This window comes from Mastomys coucha, unplaced genomic scaffold (assembly GCF_008632895.1).
Source record: "Mastomys coucha isolate ucsf_1 unplaced genomic scaffold, UCSF_Mcou_1 pScaffold20, whole genome shotgun sequence".
Lineage (NCBI taxonomy): Eukaryota > Metazoa > Chordata > Mammalia > Rodentia > Muridae > Mastomys > Mastomys coucha.
Window position 1 is genome coordinate 30204279 of NW_022196903.1, and position 14469 is coordinate 30218747.

General features: G+C 39.0%; 1 protein-coding gene across 4 annotated transcripts in view; it reads left to right on the forward strand.

Moving 5' to 3' along the window:
• The window catches only part of Nup205 (nucleoporin 205), a 69849-nt gene that overhangs the window by 7477 nt on the left and 47903 nt on the right, over nt 1–14469 (forward strand). For all 4 annotated transcript variants that reach the window (XM_031381529.1, XM_031381528.1, XM_031381532.1 and 1 more), the window contains exons 4-13: nt 1102–1246; nt 1557–1716; nt 2275–2503; nt 4565–4729; nt 7201–7376; nt 9074–9190; nt 9371–9508; nt 11315–11465; nt 12690–12895; nt 14164–14346. In XM_031381529.1, the coding sequence (XP_031237389.1) occupies nt 1102–1246; nt 1557–1716; nt 2275–2503; nt 4565–4729; nt 7201–7376; nt 9074–9190; nt 9371–9508; nt 11315–11465; nt 12690–12895; nt 14164–14346 (1670 nt within the window). The remainder of the gene's footprint in view (nt 1–1101; nt 1247–1556; nt 1717–2274; nt 2504–4564; nt 4730–7200; nt 7377–9073; nt 9191–9370; nt 9509–11314; nt 11466–12689; nt 12896–14163; nt 14347–14469) is intronic.

The window sequence follows — 14469 nt, forward strand, 5'->3', positions numbered from 1 at the left end:
AAAAAAAAAAAAAAAAAAAAAAAAAAGAAAATTAGTTATTAAAGATAAGGAAAGTAGTTTTCCTCTTATGTGAGGGGATGATAACTGGACATACTTGAGATTTAAATTTAATTCGGATTTTTTCTTTTTTTTTACTCTGTCAGTGCTGGAGATAGAACTAGGGCCTTGTGCTTGCTAGGCAAGCATTGTACCACTGAGCTGTTCCCAGCCCAGAACTTTGATTTAACATGTTCTCTGTATTTACCATGTTCTAGATACTATGGGAAGATTGCTGTAAAATGAAGATGAAGCCTCATTTAGTGTAAAGAACACAGCCTGGTGATTTAAGAAAGATGTGGGAGTGGTTTTGACAGGAGGCAGTGCAGAGTAGATAAGAGTGACCCTGACAGGAAGAAACTTGTAGACATTTGCAAGAGTCCACATGAGTGGAGATAGAGTGGGCTCAATATAGGAAATCAGAGAAGAAGTGAAATTGAGTTGGAAAAGTGATGAATTTCTTGTTCCTTTGTTTGTTTGAGACAGGGTTTCTCTGTGTAGCCCTCTCTGTCCTAGAACTCACTCTGTAGACTAAGCTGGCCTTGAACTCAAGCGATCCACCTGCCACTGCCTCCTGAGTGCTGGGATTAAAGGCATGTACCACTACTTGTACTTGTAACTGGGCTTCTTGTTCTTATTGATATCCTGGCATATGGTTGGTGGGCCTTTGAATCTGCTATGCCAGGAATGATGCAGGGAGTAGAGATCCTCAGGGTCTCTTTAACCGGAGAGCTGTTTATTTCAATATATTTTGGCATACGTTCTTCCTTCCTTCCTTCTTTCCCCCCCCTTCCTTCCTTCCTTCCTTCCTTCCTTCTTTCCTTCCTTTCTTTCTTTCTTTTTTGTTTTTTTGTTTGTTTGTTTGTTTTATCGAGACAGGGTTTCTCTGTGTAGCCCTGGCTGTCCTGGAACTCACTCTGTAGACCAGGCTAGCCTTGAACTCAGAAATCTGTCTGCCTCTGCCTCCCAAGTGCTGGGATTAAAGGCATGCGCCACCACTGCCCGGCTGGCATACATTTCAAACACATTTGAGCTTTATTACTAAATGTTCAATTCCTTTTCTAGGAGAGCATCAGCAGCCACATTTCCCTGGCCTCACCAGAGGGTTGGTAGCTGTCCTTTTATACTGGGACGGAAAGCGGTGCATTGCAAATGCTCTCAAAACCCTGATACAGTCTAGACGAGGAAAGACATGGACATTAGAACTCAGGTCTGTTTGCCTTTGGGGACTTACAGGGTTAATGTAAAATTACTGGAATTTGAGTTTTGGAAATAATAGTTTTTCCTTAGTGTGTACTGTTTCAGTAAACTGTAAGCTCAGGTCAATAATATACTGGACTACTCTTTCTAGTAGTCCTTAGTTTAAATCTGACTTATTTGCAAGTGAAAAATCACAGAGATTTATTTAACTCCAGTGATTTAGAAAGGATAAAAAGAACAACATCCTGGTTGTTTATAATAATAGGCTGTTGTCAAAACAGTTATCTTTATTCATTATAGCTTTGTTTATTTCCTTGCAGTCCAGAGCTGGTTTCCATGACAACACGCTTTACAGATGAGCTGATGGAGCAAGGATTGACTTACAAAGTCCTTACTTTGGTGTCACAGATTGATGTGAATAATGAGTTTGAGAAACTACAGAGAGAGAGAGGTTTGGGCAGTGAGAAACACCGCAAAGAGGCAAGTGTTCTATAAGATGAACTCATGGGTGTCTTTGTCAGACAGATGGGGAACAGAAGTGCTTACAGAACATTCATTTCACTTAGGCAGATGAAAATACTTTTTAATCATCATTGTTACTGGGTTTTTTGTTTTGTTTTTTTTTTTAAGGCAGGGTCTATGTAGTAGTTGATTTGTATCAACTACTTGCTATGTAGACTAGGCTAGCCTCCAACTCAGAGATCCACTGCCTCCAGGATTAAAAGCATTAGCAACCACCTCTGTGGAAATACTGCATTTCAAATGTGTAGACTGCTCTGTCGTGGAATTTGCCTGCATTTGTTCCAGTTGGTGTGCCTCTGTTTATACCTTGTCTAGTTCTTTCTGAAATGATTTGTTCAATCAATTGGTCAGTATGGTTTCTTAAGGACTAAACCCCTAGAGTTTGTTCAGAATTCCAGCAGTTTTAGGAGCACCTGTGGATTCAGATCAGTTAATTTTGTTAGCTTTTATGGAAGATACAATATTTTGTAATGCCAGACCGTGCTATAACTTATGTCACAATCATGTTACTTGTAGGTGTCTGATCTCATCAAGGAGTGCAGGCAGGCTCTGGCTGAAAGTCTTTTTGCCTGGGCTTGCCAGTCACCATTAGCCAAAGATGACACCCTCCTACTCATTGGACATTTGGAAAGAGTGACAGTTGAGGCCAATGGCTCCCTGGATGCAGTAAATATGGCTCTCCTTATGGCTCTTCTGTACTGTTTTGATACCAGCTTTATAGAACAAAGCACAGAGGAACGAGATGGTATAATTTTACATTTTATCTGTTTTATAAATTACTTATTTTTATTTTATGCACATTTGTGTTCTGCCTGTGTGTATGTCTGTGTGAGGGTGTCAGACCCCCTAGAACTGACTGTCCAATAGATGAGAGCTGCCATGTAAATGCTGGGAATTGAACCCAGGTCTTCTGGAAGAACAGCTAGTGATGCTGAACCATTTTTCTTAACCCCTACATATAGATATGATTATTTTATCTGAATTGAGTACACTGTCACTGACACACCAGAAGAGGGCATTGGTTGTGAGCCACCATGTGGTTGCTGGGAATTGAACTCAGGACCTCTGGAAGAGCAGTCAGTGCTCTTAACCACTGAGCCATCTCTGCAGCTCCCACATTTATATTTTTTAATGTTTTTTTTGTTTTGTTTTATTTTTTTGTTTTTGTTTTTGTTTTTGTTTTTTTGGTTTTTTGAGACAGGGTTTCTCTGTATAGCCCTGGCTGTCCTAGAACTCACTCTGTAGACCAGGCTAGCCTCGAACTCAGAAATCTGTCTGCCTCCCAAGTGCTGGGATTAAAGGCATGTGCCACCACTGCTGCCCGGCACTTTTTTTTCTTGGAGTGTCACTGTGTGGTCTTTGTTAGCTTCAAACTAAATTTTTTTTAGTTACATTCACTTGTGTGTGTGTATGTGTGTATGTTTGTGTGTGTTTGTGTATGCCAGAAGACAACTCTCAGGATCAGTTGTTTTCTTCAATTATATGACTTTAGGAGGTAAACTTAGGTTGCCAGGTCTGGCAGCAAGCATTGTTACCCACTGAGTCATTTTGCTGGTCTGGCCTCAAATTCTTAATCTTCTTGTTCTAGTCTTCTTGGGTGCTGGGATTATAAACATATGCTAACATACCCAGCATGTGATAACAAAACCACCAATACATTTATTTTCAAAAATAAAATCTTAAATTGTGAGGGAACATTCAAGAAGGACAATATTTTTTTTTATTTTTTTTTAGATATTTTCTTTATTTACATGTAAATTTCTCCTTTCCCAGTTTCCCCTCCAACAAACAAACAAACAAACAAACAAAACAATAAGAACAAACCCCTGTTGCCTCCCCCATCCCCATGCTTGCCACCCCACCCCCTCCCACTTATTGGCCCTGGCATTCCCCTACACTGGGGCACAGAACCTTCACAGGGCCAAGGTCCCCTCCTCCTATTGATGAAGAAGGACAATATTTTAACTTACAAAATACAAATTATTTTCTTTGTTTCTGTCTGTGCAATTCAGGCAAGTTTAAAACCTTTTCAATATGCGATGTAATTTAAGACTAAGGTCAAAACTCAGTAATGGAGGAATTGCTTGCCATACCTGAAGCCCTAAGTTTGCTTTCTAATAGCAATGACAGCAAATTAGCGATGGGTTTTGTTTTATTTTTTGAGATAGAGTTTCTTTGTTTAGAGACCTAGCTGTCCTAGAACTTGTTGGTCAGGCTAGCCTGGAACTCACAGAGATCTGCCCGTCTCTGCTCCCCAAGTGCTGGGATTAATGCTCAGCTTTGTTCTTGTACAGTTAGTTTCTTTTGAGATTTGAAATGATGGTTTTACAGGGTAGAAAGCAAAGTGTTCATGAGTGTACATACCTGACTTTACTGCAGCTACCTGTTTTGTTCTTTATTCACATTTTTAAAACTTGTGAAAACACAGATTCTTTATTTCCTTTTTGACATAGTTTTTTTTTGTGTATGAGAAGTAGATGATCCATTTTTACCTTTAAAGAGCATTTATTTATATTTTAGAATTCCTATATTGAAAAAACAGTGGGTGTTTCTTTTTTCTAATTTCTGCTGTCTGTGAAACTTATTGAAAGTTGTTAATTGAAATTTAGGGTTGTTTTTTAGAGTTTTATGCATATAATACTTAACAGTAATACAGATTTTTGTTATATCAAATAATGATGTTAATTAGTTATTATTCCTTTTGAAAATGCTAAGTGTTTACAACTTTTAGATATCCATGTGGGACAGAAGTGAGAATTTATTTCTGCTCTTTTTTTGGTGAAATGATATAATTTTGTGTTTTCAGATATGATTCACCACCTTCCACTGCTGACAGAGAGACAGTACATTGCAACAATTCACTCTCGTCTCCAGGACTCACAGCCTTGGAAGCTTCCTGGGCTGCAGGCCACTGTTAGGCTTGCCTGGGCACTGGCATTGAGGGGAGTGTCCCAGCTACCAGATGTAACAGGTAAAGTAAGGGCATCTAGGGGTAACTGGCTCTGCCACTGTACCTAGCTCCTTTAAAAGTCTTTAGATGACTTACTTTACATGTGAATGTTTTACCTGAATATATGTCTGTATTCCACATGTGTGTCTAATGTTACCTAAGATCCAAGAATTCCCTGAAGTTAGGAATGGTTTCTAGGTATCATGTGGATGCTGGGAATGGAGCCATCTCTCCAGCCTCAAATGTGTTTGTTTTCTTTTTTCTTTTTTTTTTCCTCCCCGAGACAGGGTTTCTCTGTGTAGCTCTGGGTGTTTGTTTTCAAGTTATCAGATTTTAAATCAGAAAGAGAAAGTGTAAATATGAGCATGTGAAAGTATATTGTTTGATAAAAATTTGTCAGTGTTAGTGGCTTGTATTAGCACTTTTCATTCCAGCACTCAGGAGGTAGGCGGATCTCTACAGTTTGGGGCCAGCCTGGTCTACATAGAGTTCCAGGCAGCCAGGGCTGCATAGAGAGGCTGTCTCAAAAACAACAGGAAAACCCCTCATAACTTTGTGAAGTAGTGCTGTCTCAGACAAGAACGTCATAGGTTACTTCCCTTGTGGATCTAGCCACAGAGTTCTTCAACCTTCAGTGTAAGAGTTCAGAAGTATAAGATTCCAGCATACCTATTCTGTTTCTCTTTTGCGGGGCTGATGATTGACCTTAGAGCCTTCTAAATATGTGCTAGGGGAGGAGGGTTCTGCCACTGAACTACGGTCCTAGTTCTTTCTTTTTTAAACAGGGTCTCATGTATCCCAGGCTGGCCCCAAACTATGTAGCCAAGGGTGCCCTTGAGCTTCTCATCCTCCTGGCTCTACCTCTGAAGTGCTGGAATTATTAAATGTGTGCCACCACAATCAACTAATTATTATTATTTACATTTTTTTAAAAAAATTCATTTTTGATTTTGTTCACAAACTTTTTACATTGTATCAAACTGAAAATTTAGTTTTTTAAACTCAGTGTGTTGGAAAGGAGATATTTGGATCAATCAAGCATAGATAGTTGTGATGGTTTGAATATGCTTGGCCTGGGGTGTGGCACTATTAGGAGGTGTGGCCTTGTTGCAGTAGGTGTGGCCTTTTTGGAGGAAATGTGTCACTGTGGGGGTGGGCAGTGAGACTATCCTCCTAACCATGTAGGAGCCAGTGTTAGCTGCTTTCAGAACAAGAGGTAGAACTCTCAGCTCCTCCAGCATCATGCCTGGATGCTGCTATGCTTTCTAACTTGATAATGGAGTGAACCTCTGAACCTGTGAGCTCGCCCGGATGAAATGTTGTCCTTTTAAGAGTTGCCTTGGTCATGTTGTCTGTCCACAGCAATGAAACCCTAACTAAGACAATAGGGGAGTTTACTTAATCCTGTGTTATACAGGGCAACCTATTTTGTTGTCTAGATTCATGAAATTATCATGCTTAAAGTGGTTTGCCTTGTCAAATGCAAGCTGTACTTTCATTGTAATTTGAAATACAAAGACTTGTCACTTCTGTAGGATTTGGTGGTGCCATCTGTATATTGGTTACTGGGTAAGGTGAGGTTTAAGGGAAGAAGAGTTTATTTTGGTTCCCATGGCTTGTGGGGTTTTGTCATGGCAGATAGAGCTCAGCAGGAGGAGTATAAGAAGCGATGGCATTAATCTGCAGTCAGGAAGCAGGGAGATAATGGTGCTCTGCTAGTTTGCTCTCTCTTTTTCCTCTTTAAATTCAGCCTAGGGCCCTAGCCTATGGTATGAAACAACCACATTAAAGGTGAGTCTTTCCTCAAGTAAACCTCTCTCAAACGTGGGGCAGAGTGGCTCACACCTTTACTCCTAGTATTTGGGAAGCAGAGGCAGGAGGATCTCTGAGTTGAAGACCAACCTAATCTATAAAGTGAGTTCCAGGCTAGCCAGGGCTACACAGTTGAGACCCTGCCTCAGAAAACTCAACCCAAACAAAAGCAAAACAACAAGAAAACCTTTCTGGAAATGTCTGGAATTAAAGCCCTTATATTGTTTTTACATGTCATGTTTGCATGAGAGCTCTCTGACTATACCGGTGTTAACATTACATTAATTATCGAGTCACTCATATAGGAAGAACAAGTGTTCTTCCAGTTGTTTTTGTTTTGTTTGAGACAAGGTCTACTATGTACTCCTAGCTGACCTGCAGCTTGCTATGAAGACAAGGCTGGCCTCAAACTCAGATGTCCACCAGCCTCTGCTTCCTGAGTGCTGAGACTAAAGTCGTATAGCACCACACCCAGCTACATTTGTGTTTCAAATGTTCTCTTTTAGTAGTTCTTTGGAGTTTGTAAATCAATTACAATTATATATAATCTCATTTTGTGCCTAGCACCTGTTAGGAGGCTGGAAAAATATCTGAAATGTGTTCCACTAACACTCTGTCATGAGATACAACCTGAGTTAAAGACTTCTCATTTTGCTTTTCTATGTTCTGAATCTTTGTAGCTCTGGCTGAGTTTACAGAAGCAGATGAAGCAATTGCAGAGCTCGCCATTGCCGATAACGTCTTCCTGTTCCTCAGCGAGTCTGTCGTATTGGCCGAAAACTTCTACCAGGAAGAGTTTTACATTCGCAGAATCCACAATCTTATCACAGACTTCCTTGCATTTATGCCAATGAAAGTAAGTGTAACAGTGTAGGAAGAGCTTTGTAAAATAGGTAAAACACAGGTTTAACTAGCTCTGTGTTTGTCAGCTAATAAAGTTAGCATATGTATTACAAATACAGTGTGGATGGTAAAGTGAAATAATACAAACCTTATTTACGGGAAGGATGTTTTTCAGAAGAGACATTGGACACTAACACTTCCTAGATAGTGAAAACGCCTCTGTGTAGGTGATTACTGGTGATCTCCTGGTGCTCTAGTGCTGTAGATACGTTGCTAATACTCTGGTTCTTATGTCCCTGTGTTCCATGTCTATTTTATTTCCTTTTTTATTTTATTGACACTCATTTATTTTATATATATTGTATGGAAGTCATACATGGGAAAGTCAGAGAGCAATCTGTGGGTTGTTTCCTCTCACTGTATGGCTCTAGGGCTCCAATTCAGCTCATCAGGCTTTGTAGCAAACACCTTTACCACTGAGTCATCCTGTACACCCCTACCCCGACTGTTTTTTGGTAATGCAAGGGGTGAGACAGCTTACAATAAAAGGAGGCAAGTGCCTCCTCACTGAGCTACACCCCAGGTCCTTCCTTTTGGTTTTCTAGATTGTTGGTTTAAAGCTTTTATGTATGCTTAAGTATTTTAATGCTATGTGTTTTCATTTTTTGTGTAGTTTAATATATTTTGGCATTTTCCTTGAGATGACTTTGGTCACTAGCATGTATAGAAGTATTTGATTTACAAATGCTTAGAAGACTTACTAGTTATTTCCATTTTCTAGTTTCTTGGTAATCAGAAACATACTTTACCAGGTTGCTTTAATGTTGAGGTTTGTGTTAAAGTACCCACTGTGGTCTGTTTTGATAAATGATCTGTGAAAATGGAAAGGGACATGTATTCTGCTACTGTTCTGTGGATTGTTCCATCAGTAATTAACTGAAATTGTTTGAATCTGTTGTTCAAGTCTTTCCATCTCTTTATCAACTTTCTGTCCTTTTTCTGTTGAATATTGAGAAAGGAGTATTGAAACTTCTGGCTATAAATGTGTTTTTTTTCCCTTCAGAACAAAGTAATTTCTTATTTCATTAGCATTTAGTTCACACATGTTAGAAGACAGGGATTGTCAGCTTGGGTATAATGGTCTTCACAGCATGCTGGATAGTGAGTTTTGTTTGTTATATCACTGTAATATGTTGTTAGTAGTTCTAGGGATGTGAAATTTCATGCAGTGTTTAGGATAAGCCGTAATAGAGATGGCCTGCCCCAAATGTTAATAATATCTCTGTTGAGAAACTGATTGATCTCATCTTCCATAAGTGGAAAGTTCTGTCCCTCCCTCCTTCCCTCCTTCCCTTCCTCCCTCCCTTTGTTGTGTGTGTATATATACAGACATGAACAAGTCATTCTGGGCAGGATTTAGTGGAAATCAGTACAGCCTGTAGGACTTGTTTTTTTCCACCATCTTGTGGTTGACAGGCTTGGCACAGGCATCTTTACCTATTGAACCATCTTCCTGGCTGTCTCTGATCCTTAAGATATTATAATCTTAGTATTTTAGTGAAATTCCTAGTGTATTTTTCATGTTGCTAAAATGTAAAGGTATTTAAGTGAGATTCTTATAGAGTTACTTTTAGTTATTTAATTTCTTGATTTTGTTATTAACCAATGCATAAGAAAGTTACATTAATCCTTGTTTAAAACATATACTAGGTGAAGCAGCTGAAGAGTCGGGCAGATGAAGATGCTCGAATGATTCACATGAGTATACAGATGGGTAACGAACCCCCCATCTCACTTAGAAGGGACCTGGAACACTTAATGCTCCTGGTAAGTCATTCTGTTGAAGAGGTTTTGTTTTGTTTTGTTTGTTTTTTTAAATCTCTTCTCTGTTCCATTTTTCTTGAGCCTTGGAAAATTTTAGCAAAAGAATACAATGCTAATGTCTTTTTTTATTTCTGTAATGTTTTTGCTGTAAACATTGTTACATAGTGTTTGCTTATTCTACAGATTGGTGAACTATATAAAAAAAATCCTTTTCACTTGGAGCTTGCTCTGGAATACTGGTGTCCCTCAGAACCTCTGCAGACTCCCACGGTCATGGGCTCTTACCTGGGAGTAGCTCATCAGCGACCTCCTCAGCGCCAGGTGAGGTTTTTAGCTTTTTATTTTTATTCTTTGATTTGGTCATTGAATTTTGAACACAGACAATAAATTATTTAGAAATTATTACTTTTTTTTCTTGTATTGAATAAAATTTGAATCCATCATTTAAGTTCAGATCATTTTGAATTTTATATAGACAGTCCTTCATTCCATACTAGACATGTGACAGATTGTTAGAGGCAGAAATGCTCGCCATCTCATCTGTTTCTTTATTGAGATTTTATTTTTGGTTATAGTCATCCTCTATAGGTGTGACAATAACCAGTATACGTGACGCTGACCAAGTTGGAGATAGTGAGGTTTCATCACTAAAGAAGACTTAGAGGTCATAATTGGTGACATGGTGCCTGGGGATCTCCATATGTGTAGACAAGCACCCTTTTTCTGTCCTGTAGTCTCTGTAATATAATGTATAGAAGTAAATAAAAAGATTGTCATGTAAGTTTTTCATTCTGGGGTTTCATTTTAGAAGCTTGCATGTTATAAATTCATTCTCCCCTGGAATCTACAATCAATATTTCCCTTTTATTTTTACTCTATTTCTTACATTTATTATTTTGGCTTTTTCCCTATATAGAAAAATATATGAGAAAAGGGTATATTAAAGCTATTCATTCTTTCTTTTCTGTTATTTTTTTTTTGTTTTTCGAGACAGGGTTTCTCTGTGTAGCCCTGGCTGTCCTGGAACTCACTCTGTAGACCAGGCTGGCCTTGAACTCAGAAATCCACCTGCCTCTGCCTCCCAAGTGCTGGGATTAAAGGCATGCGCCACCACTGCCCGAATGTTTTTTTTCTTTTTAAAGATAAGGTGGACAGGAGGTATGGCATCTGCCTTCAATCCTGCCATCCGGGAAACAGAGACGGGTGATCTCTGTTTTTTTTTTTTTTAAGATTTATTTATGTATGTGAGTACACTGCAGCTGTCAGATACACCAGAAGACGGCATTGGATCCCATTACAGATGGTTGTGAGCCACTGTGTAGTTGCTGGGAATTGAACTCAGGAACTCTGAAGAGTAGTCAGTGCTCTTAACCTCTGTGCCATCTCTCCAGCCCATATTAAAGCTTCTCAAAGGTTAATATGGAAGATAGAATGATTATAGTGGGTTTCTAGTGCCCTGATTTCACATTGCAAATTGATATAGTTCTATAACTACACTTTAATTTTTGAGGGATGCTTTAAAGTAAGCCATATGCAGCAAAACACTTTACCCTTCAATGGTTAAATATTTTTCTTATGGTATTGTGAAACTATTTCATACTTAACAACAGTTCACAGTAATTTCCAGATGTTTGTAAACATTTATTTTTAGTTTTATATAGTTAAAAAGTATGAGTAGTTGGGGGTTGGAGCGATGGTTCAGCAGTTAAGAACACTAACTGTTCTTCGAGAGGACAGTTCAGTTCCCAGCACCCATGTCAGATGGCTTACAGTTGCAGACTTAGGGATCCTATGACTCTCTGTCCTCTAGGCACCTATACACACATACAGACACAGACATACATGTGTACTAGACTAAAAATAAGTCCTTAAAAATATGAGTAGTCTTACATGTGACATTTAAGGTGGAGATTGTAAACATGTGCTGAATATTTACAAAGATGTTCTGTAATTGCCTTACATCGCTAATAATAACAGTTTTTCATAAATAAAATAGCAGTTACTTTTGTTATGGCAATGAATTCTATCATAGTACTGTTTGTTGTAGTTTTTTTTATGTAGTTTTTATTAGCAAATCCAAGATGCCTTAAAGTTGTTTTCTATAAAATTTTTTTTTCTTAATTTCAGGTTGTCTTGTCAAAGTTTGTTAGACAAATGGGTGACCTGCTGCCGCCAACTATTTATATTCCTTACTTGAAAATGCTTCAGGGTTTGGCCAGTGGGCCTCAGTGTGCCCACTACTGTTTTAGCCTGCTCAAAGTCAACGGCAGTAGTCATGGTAAGGGCAGTCTGCATGTTAAATTTGTTTTGCACCATTGTGTATAGTATACTGCTGAGTAGATTCTACCATAGGTCCAAATTGCATTCATAATACTTGAGGGAAAGAGTTACAGTGGTGATTTTTATGTATGGTAATGCTTTGATTTGGTCTCGGAGGTCGGGGGATTTTACCACTTCTCTTTGTTAAATGTGGGTATGTGTAACAAGTCAAAAGCATCATTTTTCTTTTCTTTCTTCTTTTTTTTTTTTTTTTTTTTTTTTTTTTGGTTTTTTGAGACAGGGAACTCACTCTGTAGACCAGGCTGGCCTCGAACTCAGAAATCTGCCTGCCTCTGCGTCCCAAGTGCTGGGATTAAAGGCATGTGCCACCACTGTCCTAAAGCATCATTTTTCAAGAGCATATATGGCACATAAGAGCAGGCATACTGAAGGAAAGTTTGCTTTGTTGTGCTTTACTTCGTTTGGGATGATGTCTCACTCCATAGCTTAGAACTCACGCTACATTCCAGGGTGTCCTTATCCTCCTGCCTCATCCTCCGAGGACTAGAGTTGCAGGTATAAGCCATCATGCATAGCTAACTGATTTCTGTAATTTATCCTCATAAACACTTGTTTTCTCATTACTAATCTGCAGACACTCAGGTCTGGTTAAGTCAGATATACTGCCAAAAGGGAAAAGGAAGGAAATATTTGCTGTTTTGACCACATATTTTTATTTTTGCTTTTATATGTGAAGAAAATGATGTTTGAAGAAGCTAAGTTTTAATATACCTATGGCAACAGGTTGGAGGGGCCATGACTAAAACAGATCTTCTTACCTAGACAAAACAACACTGCCCATTTAGGACAGACTGACTATCTGCTAAGACAAAGACAAACAAATGGTATCAAATAAATTATTCTTAGACTCCAAGCAAACAACTTGTCCCTCCCTTCCCCCCACCCCCGCTTTTTTTCCCTTCTTTGAGACAGGGTTTCTCTATAGCCCTGACTGTCCTGGAACTCACTTTGTAGACCAGGCTGGCCTGGAACTCAGAAATCTGCCTGCCTGTCTCCCACGTACTGGGATTAATGGTGTGCGCTGTCACTGCCCAGATTAACCAGACTTTTTGTTGAAAGGCTAGCGATTGGTCCTAGAGCTTCTCTGATGGTAAGCAGGATTCTACTTTTGAGCCCTAAATTGGTAGTTTTTGAAAGAAAACTGTGTTGCTTTTCTTTTCAGTTGAAAACATTCAGGGAGCAGGTGGCAGTCCTGTTTCCTGGGAGCATTTCTTTCACTCCTTATTGCTTTACCATGAGCATCTCCGAAAGGACCTGCCAAGTGCAGATAGTGTCCAGTACCGTCACCTTCCTTCACGCGGCATCACCCAGAAGGAGCAAGATGGACTGATCGCTTTTCTCCAGCTGACATCTACTATCATTACTTGGGTAGGTAGCCCATCATCCACAGGAGGAGTGGCTTGTGTTGTAGCCTGGGACATCCTAAGTGGCCAAGCATTTCCTTTTAGTGATTAATGTTTATGAATGATATATTTAGCACGTGCATAGTGTTTGTACTTACACTCTTGTTTTTTTTGAAACTTTAGAGGCTATAATTTATGCTAGTTCTGTTCATTACAGAATCTTCATTTGAAAATTATAGCCAGGACATGTTTAAAAGGAGAGGAGAGGAAAGGAAGGGTCAGTTGTGTGTGCATCCTTCTAGAAAGCAACTGGCAGAGGTGCTGAGGCACACATGTGTCAGTCTGTATGTGTACAGACAGAGTAGTTTTCATTGAAAAGAAAGTTACTGAATCATTTTAGCTGCTTCTACCAAATTAATCCTGCCTTCAGCATATACTTTTCACAGCATGGAACTCCAAGTTGATCCTAGTATGAAATGAACTGCTCAGGTTGAAATTTATCTGAATATAGAAATTTGTTTTCTAGGATTCTTCTAATTATGTTTGATGTTATTATGCTGTAAAAATACCAAACTTACTATAATGTCTTATTGAAATAAAATACAGTAATCATTGATAAAATATTTCTGCAAAGTTATTTTTTTAAAGTTTTTTTTAAGATTTATTTTTTATGTGTGAATACACTGTTCCTGTCTTCAGACACACCAGAAGAGGCCATCAGATCCCATTACAGATGGTTGTGAGCTGTACATCTGCTGGGAATTGAACTCAGGACTTCTAGAAGAGCAGTCAGTGATTTTAACTGCTGAACCATCTCTCCAGCTCCTTAAAAAGTTAATTGTTGACTCATTCATGAATTAGATGTATTTTAGTGTAATAGTACTGTGTTCTGTCAACAGAACTGTAGTAGACCGTTTATCTCTTTGTAATATTTCCGTTCCTGGGTTTGTCAAAAAAATTCTTAGAAATTTAGAAATTTAACTCCCATTCTTTCCATGACCAAACTAGTGATCTGATTTAATCTACCAGCTAAAAGATAGATTCTTCTTTGTTGTGGTATATACTAAATATATACAATGTACAATATATTGCTGATAGCTTTTCATAGCTGTGACTTGGTACTGGGCGCCTGTATTCACATCTTAAAGGAGGCCAAGTCAAGAGGACAGCTTGAGTTAATGGGGTTGGAGGCCAGTATGGGCAGCATAGCTCAGCCATTCTCAGAAAACAAAACAGAAAAGCACAGGTAAATGAATAAAATACCTATCTTGTTGTTTTGTGTTCCAATCTCAGAGTGAAAATGCTCGCTTGGCCCTTTGTGAACATCCCCAGTGGACGCCTGTTGTGGTGATTCTGGGACTCCTGCAGTGCAGTATTCCTCCAGTTCTCAAAGCTGAGCTACTGAAGACACTTGCAGCTTTTGGAAAGTCTCCTGAAATTGCTGCTTCACTTTGGCAGTCGTTGGAATACACGCAGGTGGTGCCATGAACTTTCTTACTGTATAATTTAGAGGATGTTTTGATACTGTAGAAACAAGAGCACCCGGTGGGAATTCGCAGTATGCCAGGGCTTCCCATGCAGGAAGTTAAGGTTCGGGAG